Source organism: Bombina bombina, chromosome 1 (genome assembly GCF_027579735.1).
Source record: "Bombina bombina isolate aBomBom1 chromosome 1, aBomBom1.pri, whole genome shotgun sequence".
Taxonomy (NCBI): Eukaryota; Metazoa; Chordata; class Amphibia; order Anura; family Bombinatoridae; genus Bombina; species Bombina bombina.
In genome coordinates, this window is record NC_069499.1 from 803,387,009 (window position 1) to 803,403,832 (window position 16,824).

The 16,824-nt window shown below is 37.6% G+C and overlaps 1 protein-coding gene across 2 annotated transcripts in view; it reads right to left on the minus strand.

The window, feature by feature from the left end:
- Positions 1-16,824, minus strand: part of SYTL4 (synaptotagmin like 4) — a 222,535-nt gene that overhangs the window by 58,134 nt on the left and 147,577 nt on the right. For both annotated transcript variants that reach the window (XM_053699378.1, XM_053699379.1), the window contains 2 exons: positions 15,545-15,631; positions 1,062-1,240 (listed from right to left, as the gene is read on the minus strand). In XM_053699378.1, coding sequence (XP_053555353.1) covers positions 1,062-1,240; positions 15,545-15,631 — 266 coding nt within the window. The remainder of the gene's footprint in view (positions 1-1,061; positions 1,241-15,544; positions 15,632-16,824) is intronic.

The following is a 16,824-nucleotide window of genomic DNA, read 5'->3' on the forward strand; positions in this document are numbered from 1 at the left end:
TTTAGCTCTGTTGGTTAAAGTGACATAAAAGTACAAAAAAAAAGCCCTAATGTCTGAGAGCATTTTATTATTGCACTGTTGCTTGCATGTAAATATGTGTTTAACCCCTGCAAAGGGATTAAACACACAGTTAAAGTTAGCTACAATAGCAGCACTGCAGTACTGGGAGCTAGCTGAACATATCTGGTGAGACAATGACAAGAGGCCTGTGTGTGTAGCTCCCAATCACCAGCTATATTGCTATACCACAATAACAAAGTACATGCGATAATAGAAGAAAACTGAAATGTCTTGTATAGTTGAATGCTCTATATGAATTGTGAAAGTTTAATTTGTATCATGTTTCTTTAAATTCTACTTGGCAGAGATAGGAGGGACTAAGAACATATGATGGAGGTTGAGGATGGCTACTGACAAGTGGATCTTGTAGAGAGTTTAGAAGGGAGGGTGGAGCAGAACAACGTATTGAATACAGTGGCACAAACTGCACTGAAAGAAAGGTACTGGTTTAAATGGTTAGAGCTCCAACAACGTTCTACAGCTCTGGGTTACAGCTACAAGAGACCTGAATGGTGATGTATGCCCAGCCTCAGTCAGCTACAGAAGCTAAAATGTTTTCTTTTTTATAGTCAGACATTGTATTGCTACTCTAGCTTATAATGTAAAGAGCATGTAGCTGCCCTTCAGATTAATGCTTCTTGTATTATTAGATGACAGAAGTCTACTATTATTTGACATATATATATATATATATCTCAATTATACAGTAAAATGCTTTTAAAATATAGGAATATTAATAGCCGTTTGTGCTGGCTTCTTAAACTAAAGCCCATTAACAGAAATGTAAAATGTATAAAAGCTGGAATTGTGCACATATGTAGGGAGTGCTCAGAATAGAACAGGAAGATTTGTGATGGGAAAGGTCAATTCTCTGCCCAGCATACGCAGTTCTCATAAGCAATACGAGATTTACCGGGTCTATTACTTGTCTTGTACTTAGTAGAGGCCAAAGGGTATTTTTTTTTTTCTTTCTTATCACACAGACTATACAAGTAACTTACGGGTTGGATCTCCTCTTCAGATCGTCACCATGGGCGAGATTGCGACATTCCTTTACATTAACGTAGAGAACCTGCACTGTTGCATCATATTTCAGAGAAAACACAATGTCTCCGGTGACAGTCACATTGCCAAAATCCCCAGCCTCACTGTAAATGCTCATCATACTCCCCATAGTGCTCTGCAAGAGGAAAAGCAAAAAGCTATTACCAGACTAACAAAAAAAGGGCCCAAAACTGGCCCACTAATGAATAGATAAACTCATTTAAACTGCAGACAGTACAGTAAAAATGCTTCTAATTACTAATATAGCTTGTGTATAAGGAGAGACAGAAGGTAATTATAACATTAAAGGGACACTCAGGTTAAATTAAATTTTCGTGATTCAGATACAGCATGTAATTTTAAACAACTTTGCAATTTACTTCCATTAAAAAAAATGTGCAGTGTCTTTTATATTTACACTTTTTGAGTCACCAGATCCTACTGAGCATGTGCAAGAATTCACAGACTATACGTATATGCATTTGTGATTGGCTGATTGCTATCACATGGTACAAGGGGAGTGGAAATATACATAACTTTGAAATTTGTTATAAAAAAATCTACTACTCATTTGAAGCTCAGACTAAGTGCTATTGCATTGTCTTGTTATTTTGCATTTGCTGATTATGCAAATCTAATGTGTTGACTGGTCCTTTAATAATCAAACTCCAATACTAGGAGAGTATTGAGCGAGATGAGTAAAAAGGTCCATGCCTAGGGCAGCAGATTTTATAGAAATGGGACTAAGCATGCTGATTTTAGTTTAAGCCAATCCCAGTACTTGTTACTAATTATTAGTATTACTATTACAACACTTAGTATGAGGTACATGGCCTTTGCATGGGGCTCCAACTATTTCCCTGTATTGCATAATGTAATGCATAACATTATCCATAATTCCTACAAGAGTTGCATCTTTTATGAACACCTGGTACAAAGGAGCACTTGCTAAGAATACACCAGTTGTGGAACATATCTGAAGTCCTTGCACTTCATTCCATAGACTACTAGAGAAACACAAGGAGGGTTGAAAGGTGTCAAACATAAATACAGCCCCAGCATACTATTAATATTAAAGGGAAAGTCTAGTCAAAATTTAGCTTTCATGATTCGGATAGAACATGCAATTTTCAGCAACTTTCTAATTTACTCCTACTATCAATTTTTCTTTGTTCTATCTTTATTTGAAAAAGCAAGAATGTAAGCTTAGGAGCTGGACAAATTTTTGGTTCAGCACCTGGGTAGCGCTTGCTGATTGGTGTCTAAATGTGGCCTCCATTCAGCAAGTGCTACCCAGGCGCTGAATATAAAATGGTCTGGATCCTAAGCTTACATTCTTGCTTTTTCAAATAAAGATACCAAGAAAATAAAGAAAAAATGATCATAGGAGTAAATTAGAAAGTTGCTTAAAATTGCCTGCTTGATCTGAATCATGAAAGTTTAATTTCTTTCATGTAATTAGCAAGAGTCCATGAGCTAGTGACGTATGGGATATACATTCCTACCAGGAGGGGCAAAGTTTCCCAAACCTCAAAATGCCTATAAATACACCCCTCACCACACCCACAATTCAGTTTTACAAACTTTGCCTCCGATGGAGGTGGTGAAGTAAGTTTGTGCTAGATTCTACGTTGATATGCGCTCCGCAGCAAGTTGGAGCCCGGTTTTCCTCTCAGCGTGCAGTGAATGTCAGAGGGATGTGAGGAGAGTATTGCCTATTTGAATGCAGTGATCTCCTTCTAAGGGGTCTATTTCATAGGTTCTCTGTTATCGGTCGTAGAGATTCATCTCTTACCTCCCTTTTCAGATCGACGATATACTCTTATATATACCATTACCTCTGCTGATTCTCGTTTCAGTACTGGTTTGGCTATCTACTATATGTAGATGAGTGTCCTGGGGTAAGTAAGTCTTATTTTCTGTGACACTCCTAGCTATGGTTGGGCACTTTGTTTATAAAGTTCTAAATATATGTATTCAAACATTTATTTGCCTTGACTCAGAATGTTCAACTTTCCTTATTTTCAGACAGTCAGTTTCATATTTGGGATAATGCATTTTAACATTTTTCTTACCTTAAAATTTGACTTTTTCCCTGTGGGCTGTTAGGCTCGCGGGGGCTGAAAATGCTTCATTTTATTGCGTCATTCTTGGCGCGGACTTTTTTGGCGCAAAAATTCTATTTCCGTTTCCGGCGTCATACGTGTCGCCGGAAGTTGCGTCATTTTTTGACGTTATTTTGCGCCAAAAATGTCGGCGTTCCGGATGTGGCGTCATTTTTGGCGCCAAAAAACATTTAGGCGCCAAATAATGTGGGCGTCTTATTTGGCGCGAAAAAATATGGGCGTCACTTTTGTCTCCACATTATTTAAGTCTCATTTTTTATTGCTTCTGGTTGCTAGAAGCTTATTCTTTGGCATTTTTTCCCATTCCTGAAACTGTCATTTAAGGAATTTGATCAATTTTGCTTTATATATATGTTGTTTTTTTCTCTTACATATTGCAAGATGTCTCACGTTGCATCTGAGTCAGAAGATACTACAGGAAAATCGCTGTCAAGTGCTGAATCTACCAAAGCTAAGTGTATCTGCTGTAAACTTTTGGTAGCTATTCCTCCAGCTGTTGTTTGTATTGATTGTCATGACAAACTTGTTAAAGCAGATAATATTTCCTTTAGTAAAGTACCATTGCCTGTTGCAGTTCCTTCAACATCTAAGGTGCAGAATGTTCCTGATAATATAAGAGATTTTGTTTCTGAATCCATAAAGAAGGCTATGTCTGTTATTTCTCCTTCTAGTAAACGTAAAAAATATTTTAAAACTTCTCTCCCTACAGATGAATTTTTAACTGAACATCATCATTCTGATTCTGATGATTCCTCTGGTTCAGAGGATTCTGTCTCAGAGGTTGATGCTGATAAATCTTCATATTTATTTAAAATGGAATTTATTCGTTCTTTACTTAAAGAAGTCCTAATTGCTTTAGAAATAGAGGATTCTGGTCCTCTTGATACTAAATCTAAACGTTTAAATAAGGTTTTTAAATCTCCTGTAGTTATTCCAGAAGTTTTTCCTGTCCCTGATGCTATTTCTGCAGTAATTTCCAAAGAATGGGATAATTTGGGTAATTCATTTACTCCTTCTAAACGTTTTAAGCAATTATATCCTGTGCCGTCTGACAGATTAGAATTTTGGGACAAGATCCCTAAAGTTGATGGGGCTATTTCTACCCTTGCTAAACGTACTACTATTCCTACGTCAGATGGTACTTCGTTTAAGGATCCTCTAGATAGGAAAATTGAGTCCTTTCTAAGAAAAGCTTATCTGTGTTCAGGTAATCTTCTTAGACCTGCTATATCTTTGGCTGATGTTGCTGCGGCTTCAACTTTTTGGTTGGAAACTTTAGCGCAACAAGTAACACATCGTGATTCTCATGATATTATTATTCTTCTTCAACATGCTAATAATTTTATCTGTGATGCCATTTTTGATATTATCAGAGTTGATGTCAGGTTTATGTCTCTAGCTATTTTAGCTAGAAGAGCTTTATGGCTTAAAAATTGGAATGCTGATATGGCTTCTAAATCAAATTTACTTTCCATTTCTTTCCAGGGTAACAAATTATTTGGTTCTCAGTTGGATTCCATTATTTCAACTGTTACTGGTGGGAAAGGAACTTTTTTACCACAGGATAAAAAATCTAAAGGTAAAAACAGGGCTAATAATCGTTTTCGTTCCTTTCGTTTCAACAAAGAACAAAAGCCTGATCCTTCATCCTCAGGAGCAGTTTCAGTTTGGAGACCATCTCCAGTTTGGAATAAATCCAAGCCAGCTAGAAAGGCAAAGCCTGCTTCTAAGTCCACATGAAGGTGCGGCCCTCATTCCAGCTCAGCTGGTAGGGGGCAGGTTACGTTTTTTCAAGGAAATTTGGATCAATTCTGTTCACAATCTTTGGATTCAGAGCATTGTTTCAGAAGGGTACAGAATTGGTTTCAAGTTGAGACCTCCTGCAAAGAGATTTTTTCTTTCCCGTGTCCCAGTAAATCCAGTAAAAGCTCAAGCATTTCTGAAATGTGTTTCAGATCTAGAGTTGACTGGAGTAATTATGCCAGTTCCAGTTCCGGAACAGGGGATGGGGTTTTATTCAAATCTCTTCATTGTACCAAAGAAGGAGAATTCTTTCAGACCAGTTCTGGATCTAAAAATATTGAATCGTTATGTAAGGATACCAACGTTCAAGATGGTAACTGTAAGGACTATCTTACCTTTTGTTCAGCAAGGGAATTATATGTCCACAATAGATTTACAGGATGCATATCTGCATATTCCGATTCATCCAGATCATTATCAGTTCCTGAGATTCTCGTTTCTGGACAAGCATTACCAGTTTGTGGCTCTGCCGTTTGGCCTAGCTACAGCTCCAAGAATTTTTACAAAGGTTCTCGGTGCCCTGCTGTCTGTAATCAGAGAACAGGGTATTGTGGTATTTCCTTATTTGGACGATATCTTGGTACTTGCTCAGTCTTTACATTTAGCAGAATCTCATACGAATCGACTTGTGTTGTTTCTTCAAGATCATGGTTGGAGGATCAATTTACCAAAAATTTCTTTGATTCCTCAGACAAGGGTAACCTTTCTGGGTTTCCAGATGGATTCAGTGTCCATGACTCTGTCTTTAACAGACAAGAGACGTCTAAAGTTGATTACAGCTTGTCGAAACCTTCAGTCACAATCATTCCCTTCGGTAGCCTTATGCATGGAAATTCTAGGTCTTATGACTGCTGCATCGGACGCGATCCCCTTTGCTCGTTTTCACATGCGACTTCTTCAGCTCTGTATGCTGAAGCAATGGTGCAAGGATTACACGAAGATATCTCAATTAATATCTTTAAAACCGATTGTTCGACACTCTCTAACATGGTGGACAGATCACCATCGTTTAATTCAGGGGGCTTCTTTTGTGCTTCCGACCTGGACTGTAATTTCAACAGATGCAAGTCTCACAGGTTGGGGAGCTGTGTGGGGATCTCTGACGGCACAAGGAGTTCGGGAATCTCAGGAGGTGAGATTACCGATCAATATTTTGGAACTCCGTGCAATTTTCAGAGCTCTTCAGTTTTGGCCTCTTCTGAAGAGAGAATCGTTCATTTGTTTTCAGACAGACAATGTCACAACTGTGGCATACATCAATCATCAAGGAGGGACTCACAGTCCTCTGGCTATGAAAGAAGTATCTCGAATTTTGGTTTGGGCGGAATCCAGCTCCTGTCTAATCTCTGCGGTTCATATCCCAGGTGTAGACAATTGGGAAGCGGATTATCTCAGTCGCCAAACGTTGCATCCGGGCGAATGGTCTCTTCACCCAGAGGTATTTCTTCAGATTGTTCAAATGTGGGAACTTCCAGAAATAGATCTGATGGCGTCCCATCTAAACAAGAAACTTCCCAGGTATCTGTCCAGATCCCGGGATCCTCAGGCGGAGGCAGTGGATGCATTATCACTTCCTTGGAAGTATCATCCTGCCTAAATCTTTCCGCCTCTAGTTCTTCTTCCAAGAGTAATCTCCAAGATTCTGAAGGAATGCTCGTTTGTTCTGCTGGTAGCTCCGGCATGGCCTCACAGGTTTTGGTATGCGGATCTTGTCCGGATGGCCTCTTGCCAGCCGTGGACTCTTCCGTTAAGACCAGACCTTCTGTCACAAGGTCCTTTTTTCCATCAGGATCTGAAATCCTTAAATTTAAAGGTATGGAGATTGAACGCTTGATTCTTGGTCAAAGAGGTTTCTCTGACTCTGTGATTAATACTATGTTACAGGCTCGTAAATCTGTATCTCGAGAGATATATTATAGAGTCTGGAAGACTTATATTTCTTGGTGTCTTTCTCATCATTTTTCCTGGCATTCTTTTAGAATACCGAGAATTTTACAGTTCCTTCAGGATGGTTTAGATAAGGGTTTGTCCGCAAGTTCTTTGAAAGGACAAATCTCTGCTCTTTCTGTTCTTTTTCACAGAAAGATTGCTATTCTTCCTGATATTCATTGTTTTGTACAAGCTTTGGTTCGTATAAAACCTGTCATTAAGTCAATTTCTCCTCCTTGGAGTTTGAATTTGGTTCTGGGAGCTCTTCAAGCTCCTCCGTTTGAACCTATGCATTCATTGGACATTAAATTACTTTCTTGGAAAGTTTTGTTCCTTTTGGCCATCTCTTCTGCCAGAAGAGTTTCTGAATTATCTGCTCTTTCTTGTGAGTCTCCTTTTCTGATTTTTCATCAGGATAAGGCGGTGTTGCGAACTTCTTTTGAATTTTTACCTAAAGTTGTGAATTCCAACAACATTAGTAGAGAAATTGTGGTTCCTTCATTATGTCCTAATCCTAAGAATTCTAAGGAGAAATCGTTGCATTCTTTGGATGTTGTTAGAGCTTTGAAATATTATGTTGAAGCTACAAAATCTTTTCGTAAGACTTCTAGTCTATTTGTTATCTTTTCCGGTTCTAGAAAAGGCCAGAAAGCTTCTGCCATTTCTTTGGCATCTTGGTTGAAATCTTTAATTCATCTTGCCTATGTTGAGTCGGGTAAAACTCCGCCTCAGAGGATTACAGCTCATTCTACTAGGTCAGTTTCTACTTCCTGGGCGTTTAGGAATGAAGCTTCGGTTGACCAGATCTGCAAAGCAGCGACTTGGTCCTCTTTGCATACTTTTACTAAATTCTACCATTTTGATGTATTTTCTTCTTCTGAAGCAGTTTTTGGTAGAAAAGTACTTCAGGCAGCGGTTTCAGTTTGAATCTTCTGCTTATGTTTTTCGTTAAACTTTATTTTGGGTGTGGATTATTTTCAGCAGGAATTGGCTGTCTTTATTTTATCCCTCCCTCTCTAGTGACTCTTGTGTGGAAAGATCCACTTCTTGGGTAGTCATTATCCCATACGTCACTAGCTCATGGACTCTTGCTAATTACATGAAAGAAAACATAATTTATGTAAGAACTTACCTGATAAATTCATTTCTTTCATATTAGCAAGAGTCCATGAGGCCCGCCCTTTTTTTGTGGTGGTTATGATTTTGTATAAAGCACAATTATTCCAATTCCTTATTTTATATGTTTTCGCACTTTTTTATCACCCCACTTCTTGGCTATTCGTTAAACTGAATTGTGGGTGTGGTGAGGGGTGTATTTATAGGCATTTTGAGGTTTGGGAAACTTTGCCCCTCCTGGTAGGAATGTATATCCCATACGTCACTAGCTCATGGACTCTTGCTAATATGAAAGAAATGAATTTATCAGGTAAGTTCTTACATAAATTATGTTTTTGACTAGACTGTCCCTTTACATTGTTTGACTTTATTTTGAGTAATTCAGATGACAGGGGAGACAATTACAATGCATAAAAGATCTAAAAACCTTTAAGCTTTTAAAGGGACAGTTTACTCAAAATTTTTCTCCCCTTTAATTTGTTCCCAATGATCCACTTTACCTGCTGGAGTGTATTAAATTGTTTACAAGTAGCTCCTTTACCCATATATTGGCATTTGAAATTGTTAATTTAGCATGTGGTATCCCCACCTATTCTGAAAGTTTGTGGCCGCGCGTACCAGCTATAGATAAGCTTTGTAAACACAGCCAGCAGAAGAAATTACACTCCCAGTGTGATAAAGCAGAGATAAGGTAATAAAATGTTGATTTTCCATTGTTCTCTCAAAGTATTGAGGATTGTTTTAAGGACAGATATAAGATAAAGAAGCAGGTATATGTGCACAATGTGATACAGTAATGAGATCTGATTATACCTACAAGCTCAACCTATTTTATTAGGCTGTGGCTTCAAAACACAAAATCAGAGCTTTAATATACAGAAATAAACCTTAAAAAGCAAATTTTCATAATTTTTTTACTCTGCAGTTGGTAAAAAAAGCAATTGTAAACACATTAAGGGAAAAACTATTTTACAGTATACTGTCCCTTTAAGTCCATTTGTCCCTTTTATAGTAACATTCAATATATCCGTCTCTCTCCATTGTTATCACTTCCCTTTTTAGTCAGGCAAGTTTACTATCTCATCTAGGCAGGGTGTGTTCATTGTGTATACCGTACTGAGTAGTCAGTGTTGAGCTCTTTGTCACTGTCCACAAACCTGTGGCTCTTTCATACGGTACTCCCTTATACTTAAAGGGACAGTCTACTCCAAAATGTTTATTTCTTTAAATAAATAGATAATCCCTTTATTATCCATTCCCCACCCCACAGATAAGGCAAGATTCATATCACATCAATAATTGGCTAATATCTCTTTTAACTTAAAGGGACAGTGAACACCAGAATTTTTGTTGTTTAAAAAGATAGATAATCCCTTTATTACCCATTCCCCAGTTTTGCAAAACCAACACTGTTATATTAATACACTTTTTACTTCTATGACTAACTTGTATCTAAGCATCTTCTGACCGCCCCTAATCACATGACTTTTAGTTATTTTGCATATAGTTGCATTTTAACCAATTAGTGCAGTGTCTACCACTAGCCACGGGCGTGATCACAATGCTATCTATATGGCCTACATGAGCTTACTCTCCCCTGCTGTGAAAAGTAAATAAAATAGAGGCGGCCTTCAAGGGCTTAGAAATTATCATATGTGCCTCCCTAGGTTTGCTTTCAACTAGAATACCAAGAGAACAAAGCAAAATTGTTGATAAAAGTAAATTGGAAATTTGTTTACAATTACATGCTCTATTTGAGAAATGAATGTTTTTTTTGGACTTGACTGTCCCTTTAAAGGGACCTTGTACTTACTCAACGGTGACAGCAGGTAGAAAAGCACATAGCAATAATATACAAATACACAGAACACAATGTATACACATACAAATTAAATAATAAATGGATTACTATGTATAAAATATATTCACATAGGTTTTTATAGAGTATTTATTGAATGTATTTCTATGTTTTTATATGCCAGAAAGGAAGCCAAAAATTAGGGGCTTCCTTGCCTAAAGTATAGTATGTTAATGGCCTGTTGGTCTCACAATTCTGTGAGAATTCAAATCTAAAGGTATATGGCAGCTGTTAGACAGCAAGGTCCCATGAATTATCTCCCTACCCCCAAAGAGACATCCTGGATTGGCTGGAGGAGGGACTGCCCTAACTAGTTATTTTAATATACATATACCGTTTGAACTAGCATATAAACTACTGAGAGTGGAAGCAGCAGTTTGGGGGGCTGCTGAGACTGGAATTTTGGAGAGGGGCAGCAGTTCTGAACAGTGCAGTGTGCAACTTTGGGAGCCCAGCAGTCTGAAGATTCTGAGAGAACCTTGGACCAGAGACCAGATCAGGAGCAGTCACTAAAGATCAAAAACCCACAAGCGGGAAGTCTGGGAACACTGGCCAATCAGAGAGATTGACCCCAAAATAAATTGGTTTAATAATAGTATTTTTAATGGACTTATAAGGTATCATATTAATTGTGTTATTTATGAAGTAGAATTGTATGTATTCTTTTGCCCTTTTTGTATGTTATTTTTTATTCTATGTAAATCAAGTGTTTTAATTCCTGTACACAACAGAATATATTTTTATTTCTCATTTAGAAGTCTTAATTTTGTCACCTGTAATTGATATTTTTTACACTAATATTTTTAAAACTTACTGTAAAAGCAAAATCTCAAAACTAAGCAGTGGCAGCAGACACACATTACAAGTATATTAGCTTATGCAGCACATTTTTACACCCATTAGCTAATCAAAGTGCATCTAAAATTAGGCTTGACAATTAGATTAAAATTAGGCTTGCAAGTATGACATAAAACATGAGTATGCTTCTTAGCACCATTGTCACTAACCAGTACTTGTGTAGTTATTCCACCAATAACACAATTACTAGAACATTCAAATGCATCAAGGACATAATGAAGCTAAAATATTTTAAAATTGGAAAAAAACAACATTATAATATATACAGGCCTTTACCCAAACTGCTTAGGATAGGAAAAGGTTTGGATTTCAGAATAGTTTGGATTTTTGTAATATATGCATCTGTAAAATGGGACAGTTGGGAGAGGGGATGGGACCAAATGTAAACAACAATTTGTTATGTCATTTAGGCAATATTTACTTGTCATAATACAGCGTATACATGTAAATAAAGGTAGTTTTATATAATTTTTTTAATATATAAGTGACTTACAGGCAAGGAAAATAGTACTTTTTGATAATATTGTGACAGACCCCAGCTACCCTGACTAGGTAGCTCCGCCAAAAAGGGTCCTGCTTTCTCCCTGCCAACTGCAGCTATGTAGCCGTCAAGTGATTTTAGCCCACCGCTGACGGATACCGGCTACCCCAACTGGGTAGCTCCGCCAGAAGGATCCTTCCTATACCTGGAACAGGCCATTATGTATCGAAGAAAGTGATTATAGCGAGGCCTCCCCAAATAACTAGACAGACTAGTATTCAGGAGCCCACCCAAAGAACTAGACAGACTAGTATTCAGGTGAAACAATAACTGCTTTTATTATTAAACACAAACTCCTTTTATACACAAATAAAGGGTCTTATCTGACTCCAAAATTTCCCGCCATTGCCGCCCCCTCCAGACAGTCTGGAGCCTCCATAGGAGTCCCAGTCTCATAGAGTCAGAGGATATTGAGGTGGCGGTTTCGGGGTGAGCCTGAGAGAGCGGCGGCATTTCCAGGGTGTCTTTGGAAAGATCTCGGTCCCCAGATGCTACAGTCCAAAAAGCGTTATGATCCGTTACTGGAGACCGGAGTCAAAGCCTGGGAAAGATATGGAGGTGTCCAAAACTCCAGGTTCCCAAGAGAGCTCCCTTCCGGCAATGACCCCACCTCTGGTCCTCCCTAGGAGCTATCAATCCCCAAAAGTGCGGAGCTCTGGGGCAAGGGGCAGCTGGAGCGGCCTGGGGTAAAGGAGAGCGGGTATCTGGTGCAGTGCGGCCGGCTGGCCAGCAGTTCCAGGAGCCCGGCCAGCCGGAGAGGGGTTAGGCAAGTGTCCGGGGTGATGCGCCGACCGGCAGTTCCAGGAGCTCGGCCAGTCAAGAAGGGTTTTTCCCGGTCAGAGATCAGCTCTTTCCTGACGCAGTACACATAACAAAAACAACAGTTAGCAAGAGTCTGTGAGATCCTGTAAGCCATGAAATGGCCAAATCCGAAGTAAAAAGGAGTTAGCCAGGTAGTAGGCAGGTGGGGGGGGGGGGGGGGGGGTAGCCTAGGTGGTCTAGTAAAAAAATATTAGTGAAAAAGTCTGGATTTTAGAATAAGTTTGGATTTTGGAATATTCAATATATATATAAAAACATAATTCCATAGATAGGCATCTGATAAGCAGATGGGATAAGATATTGGTCTTAAAAAAGGCTTGTTAATCTTGCTGAAACAATTTTTTTGTATTTTGATGGCTGAATAACTAACATTTTTGATAATGAAGTCCTGTGAGTACCTATCTATGGACTTGTGTTTTATATAAAGGATTTTTATTTAGTTTATATATATATTTATATTAAAAACAAAAAAAAAAAGTATATGTCACTACTCAGAGTGATACAATACCAAAACTGCGCTCTCTAAAAGTTAAATAACTCATGTGAAAATGGAAAGTGAACAACTATACAGCATATAATGTTATTATTTCAAACACTTTAAACCAAATTTAAATTATATGTTGTATATACAATTCTAAAAAATCCTAATGTTATAGAGAATAAATATATTTTAATAAAAAGGATAAGTAATGGTCCCACACAGTGTTGAGAGATCTAAGTAGGTGCTGGCTGCTGTATTCACAAGCTTCTCCGTTATCCCACGGATAGAAAAAAGATCTGAGGCAAAGATAAGAACAGAAAAGCGCACAAAAGCACCTACATAGTGCAAATCAGTTTTATATTTTTAAAAAACACACATAAACATATACAAAGTGAGCCCCTTCAGGGTTTCTACTCACAAGAAATGCCCTCAAACAAATGAGGTATGTACAGGCTCCAAAGAGTTAAACGCTCGCTGGCAGTAATAATTTTTACCAGTCCCACGTCCTCTCTGGTGGTTTAATCTCCAAATCTCCAGAAGATTTTGTAGAGGCTGTGTCAGTATTAATGTCCTCACTAGACGTAGGCAAAGTTCAAATATCCGGAACAAAACCGCTGCAAATGCGGCTAATACTGTTTGAAAACACCGCTCACTCAGACTATATATATATATACACACACACTACCGGTCAAAAGTATTAAAACACCCCCGATTTTAAAGTTTTTATTCATATTTAAGCAATTCAAGTCCAGTGAATAACCTGAAATGGTACAAAGGCAAGCGGTAAACTACCAGAGGTGAAAAAAAAAGCTTAGGTTAACAAAAACTGAAAAATAATGTACATTTCAGAGTTTTACAAAAAAGGCCTTTTCAGGGAAGAAGTAATGGGTTAACAACTCACAGTTGTTCTGAGCGCTTCCCTAGCTGCGATTGTTCTGCAGCAATGTAAGTAAATTAAGACTTGAAAGTTTATGCTAACAATTCCTATAGGTGTCCCAACTTTTGTTGATTACTTACAAGCCCTCTGTCTGTATAACAGCAGTAATAGAACAGACTGTATTACTACACCGTCTTAAGCAATATTTGGGCAGTATTGTACTGCAGGAAGTAGTATATTGCTCTTAAAATGGTGAGAAAAAGGCAATCAACAAAAGCAGACAATCAGATAACCCTTAAAAGTGTAGGTCTTTCCTTTAGAGAAATTGCAAAGAAAGCCAAGATGTCAGTGAGTGCAGTTTCCTACACCATCAAAAGGCACTTGGAAACTGGAAGAAACTCTGACCCAAAGCCACAACAGAATCAGAAGACAAGTTTCTGAGAGACAACAGCTTGAGTGACAGGCGGCTCACAGGACAACAGCTTCAAACACAGCTTAACACTGAATAAGCAAGTCTCAGTTTCAACTGTGAAGAGAAGACTTCGAGCTACAGGTTTGACAGGTCGAGTGGCAGAAAGAAAGCCACTGCTAAAATGGCAAAATAAGGAAAAGAGGCTTACCTGGGCCATGAAGCACCGTCAGTGGACTACTGATGACTGGAAGAAAGTCTTATGGACCGATTAATCAAAATTTGAGATCTTCGGTTCATCACGCAGGGATTTTGTATGCCGTCAAGTAGGCGAAAGGATTCTTCCTCAGTGTGTGACACCAACTGTCAAACAGGGAGGAGAAAGTGTGATGGTCTGGGGCTCTTTTGCTGGATCCAGAGTCGGCGACTTGCACAGAGTGAGTGGCACCCTGCATTTTGCAGCGCCATGCAATATTATCCGGTTTACACCTAGTTGGTCAGGGGTTCATCCTTGCAGAAAGATAATGACCCAAAACATACCTTCAGGCTGTCAGAACTATCTTAGAAGAAAAGAACAAGACGGTAGGCTTCATATCATGGAATGGCCAGCACAGTCTCCAGACTTAAAGGGACATGAAACCCAATTTTTTTTTCATGAATCAGATAGAGAATACAATTTTAAACAACTTTCTAATTTACTTCTATTATCTAATTTGTTTCATTCTCCTGGTATCATTTGTTGAAGGAGCAGCAATGCAATAATGGTTTCTAACTGATTTCAAGGGTAACCCAATAACAGTCTATAAATATATGCAGCTACCAATCAACAGCTATAACCTAGGTTCACTGCTGCTCATGAGCTTACCTAGATAAACCTTTCAGCCAAGGATAACAAGAGAAGGAAGCAAATTAAATAATAGAAGTAAATTGCAAAGTTGTTAAAAATTATATACTGTATCTGAATCACGAAAGAAAAATTTCGAGTTTCATGTCCCAAACCCCATCAAGCTGGTTTGGGATGAACTGTACAGAAGGATAAAAGCAAAGCAACCTACTAGTGCAACACATTTGTGGGAACTTGTGCAATATTTAATATCCGTTTTAGAAAGAATTCCACGAGTGTGTTCGCCTGTTATATCTGAAAAAGGTGGCTACTTTGAAGAGTCAAAAATTTAGAGCACATTTTGTTAAAGAAAACGATTCCATGGTTTCTTTTTTATGTCCAATTGTTTACTTGTTCTGTGCTTTATTTTCAGAGTACATTGAGACATTAAACTGCATAAATTTCAATAAAAACTGGAAAAATCGAGGTGTTCTAAAACTTATTATATATTTAAACAATATATAGAATAATAAATAAAGAATAATATATCTTTGTATAAATGCATGCCTGAATATGATATTATATTCATGAATAAATGGATGATAAAGTACCACATTTTAAATTTCAAAATATCCAATAGTAGCAGCCGTGCAAGAACAATACTATAGAAATACATAGGGTGGACAGTGCTCTTGCTATTGACTGCAATATACTATAATAACCAACCAAGATAGATAGATAGAATATGCACCAGACATACAAACAAACAACTGCATATTAAAATCTAGATCATTTACCGTGGATGTCCCGCTACGAAGGCTACTTCTTGTTGTGGTCAGCCGATGAATTTCCACTAAGTTATCAATATCTTCATCTTCCTCTTCCTAAAAAAAAAAAGGATGAAAAAGAAAAAAAGTAAATGAATGATAATTTAAATATAACTGGTGAACTAGACTTTAAAAGGAACAACAATTATTAAAGGACCAGTCAACACAGTAGATTTGCATAATCAACAAATGCAAGATAACAAGACAATGCAATAGCACTTAGTCTGAACTTCAAATGAGTAGAAGATTTTTTTCTGACAATTTTAAAAGTTATGTCTTTTCCACTCCCCCTGTACCATGTGACAGCCATCAGCCAATCACAAATGCATACACGTACCATGTGACAGCCATCAGCCATTCACAAATGCATACACACTTATTCTTGCACATGCTCAGTAGGAGCTGGTGATTGAAAAAGTTTAAATATATAAAGACTGTGCACATTTTGTTAATGGAAGTAAATTGGAAAGTTGTTTAAAAGGGCATGCTCTGTCTGAATAATGAAAGTTTAATTGTGATTGAGTGTACCTTTAAATATATACAAAGCATTAAAAGAATGTAAGACAATTTTGTTATAATTAATTTAAAAAGCATTATACTACATTTATCTAATTACTGATATAACAATTGTATTATTAGCCAATTGGATTTGCTTTACCATCCTGAATATTTATGAAAAAAACCCTTTAATTTTAAAGTTATTTTTTTGCACTTGGGTGACTACAGCTTCCTAAATTTGTCCTCATGAAGCCTCACATGGGAAAAGACAACAGCCACTTGGTCCTTCTTGCTTATTATCACTATATCAGTTTAAAGCGGCACTATACTGTAAAATTTGTTTTCCCTTAACATGATCTCCAATGATTTGTTATAGCAGCTGTCCTTTAGGTTTATTTTTGTATTTGAAATGTGTGGTTTTGTTGTCACTTACTGTTTGCAAGAACTTGTAGATGCAAGTGGGCTGAGTATACAGCCTCTCTCTATATACAAAGGTCAATCATTAGGTACTGAAATTTTCATAATGGGTGGTGGTTTCAATGAGTAAAACCAACTATTTCATTCGGCAAAAAGGTCCATGCTTTCTCATACAGTTTTTTCTACCCATTCTATCCTTCATACAATTCAGCTTTTGTATTGATCCACAAATACTGATAAGGTTTTAAGAGAATGTGAGAGAAAACCAGGATTTATACTTACAGTTGCACTTGAAGTAGAATCATCATGCTTAGCACATTTTTTTTATTATTATT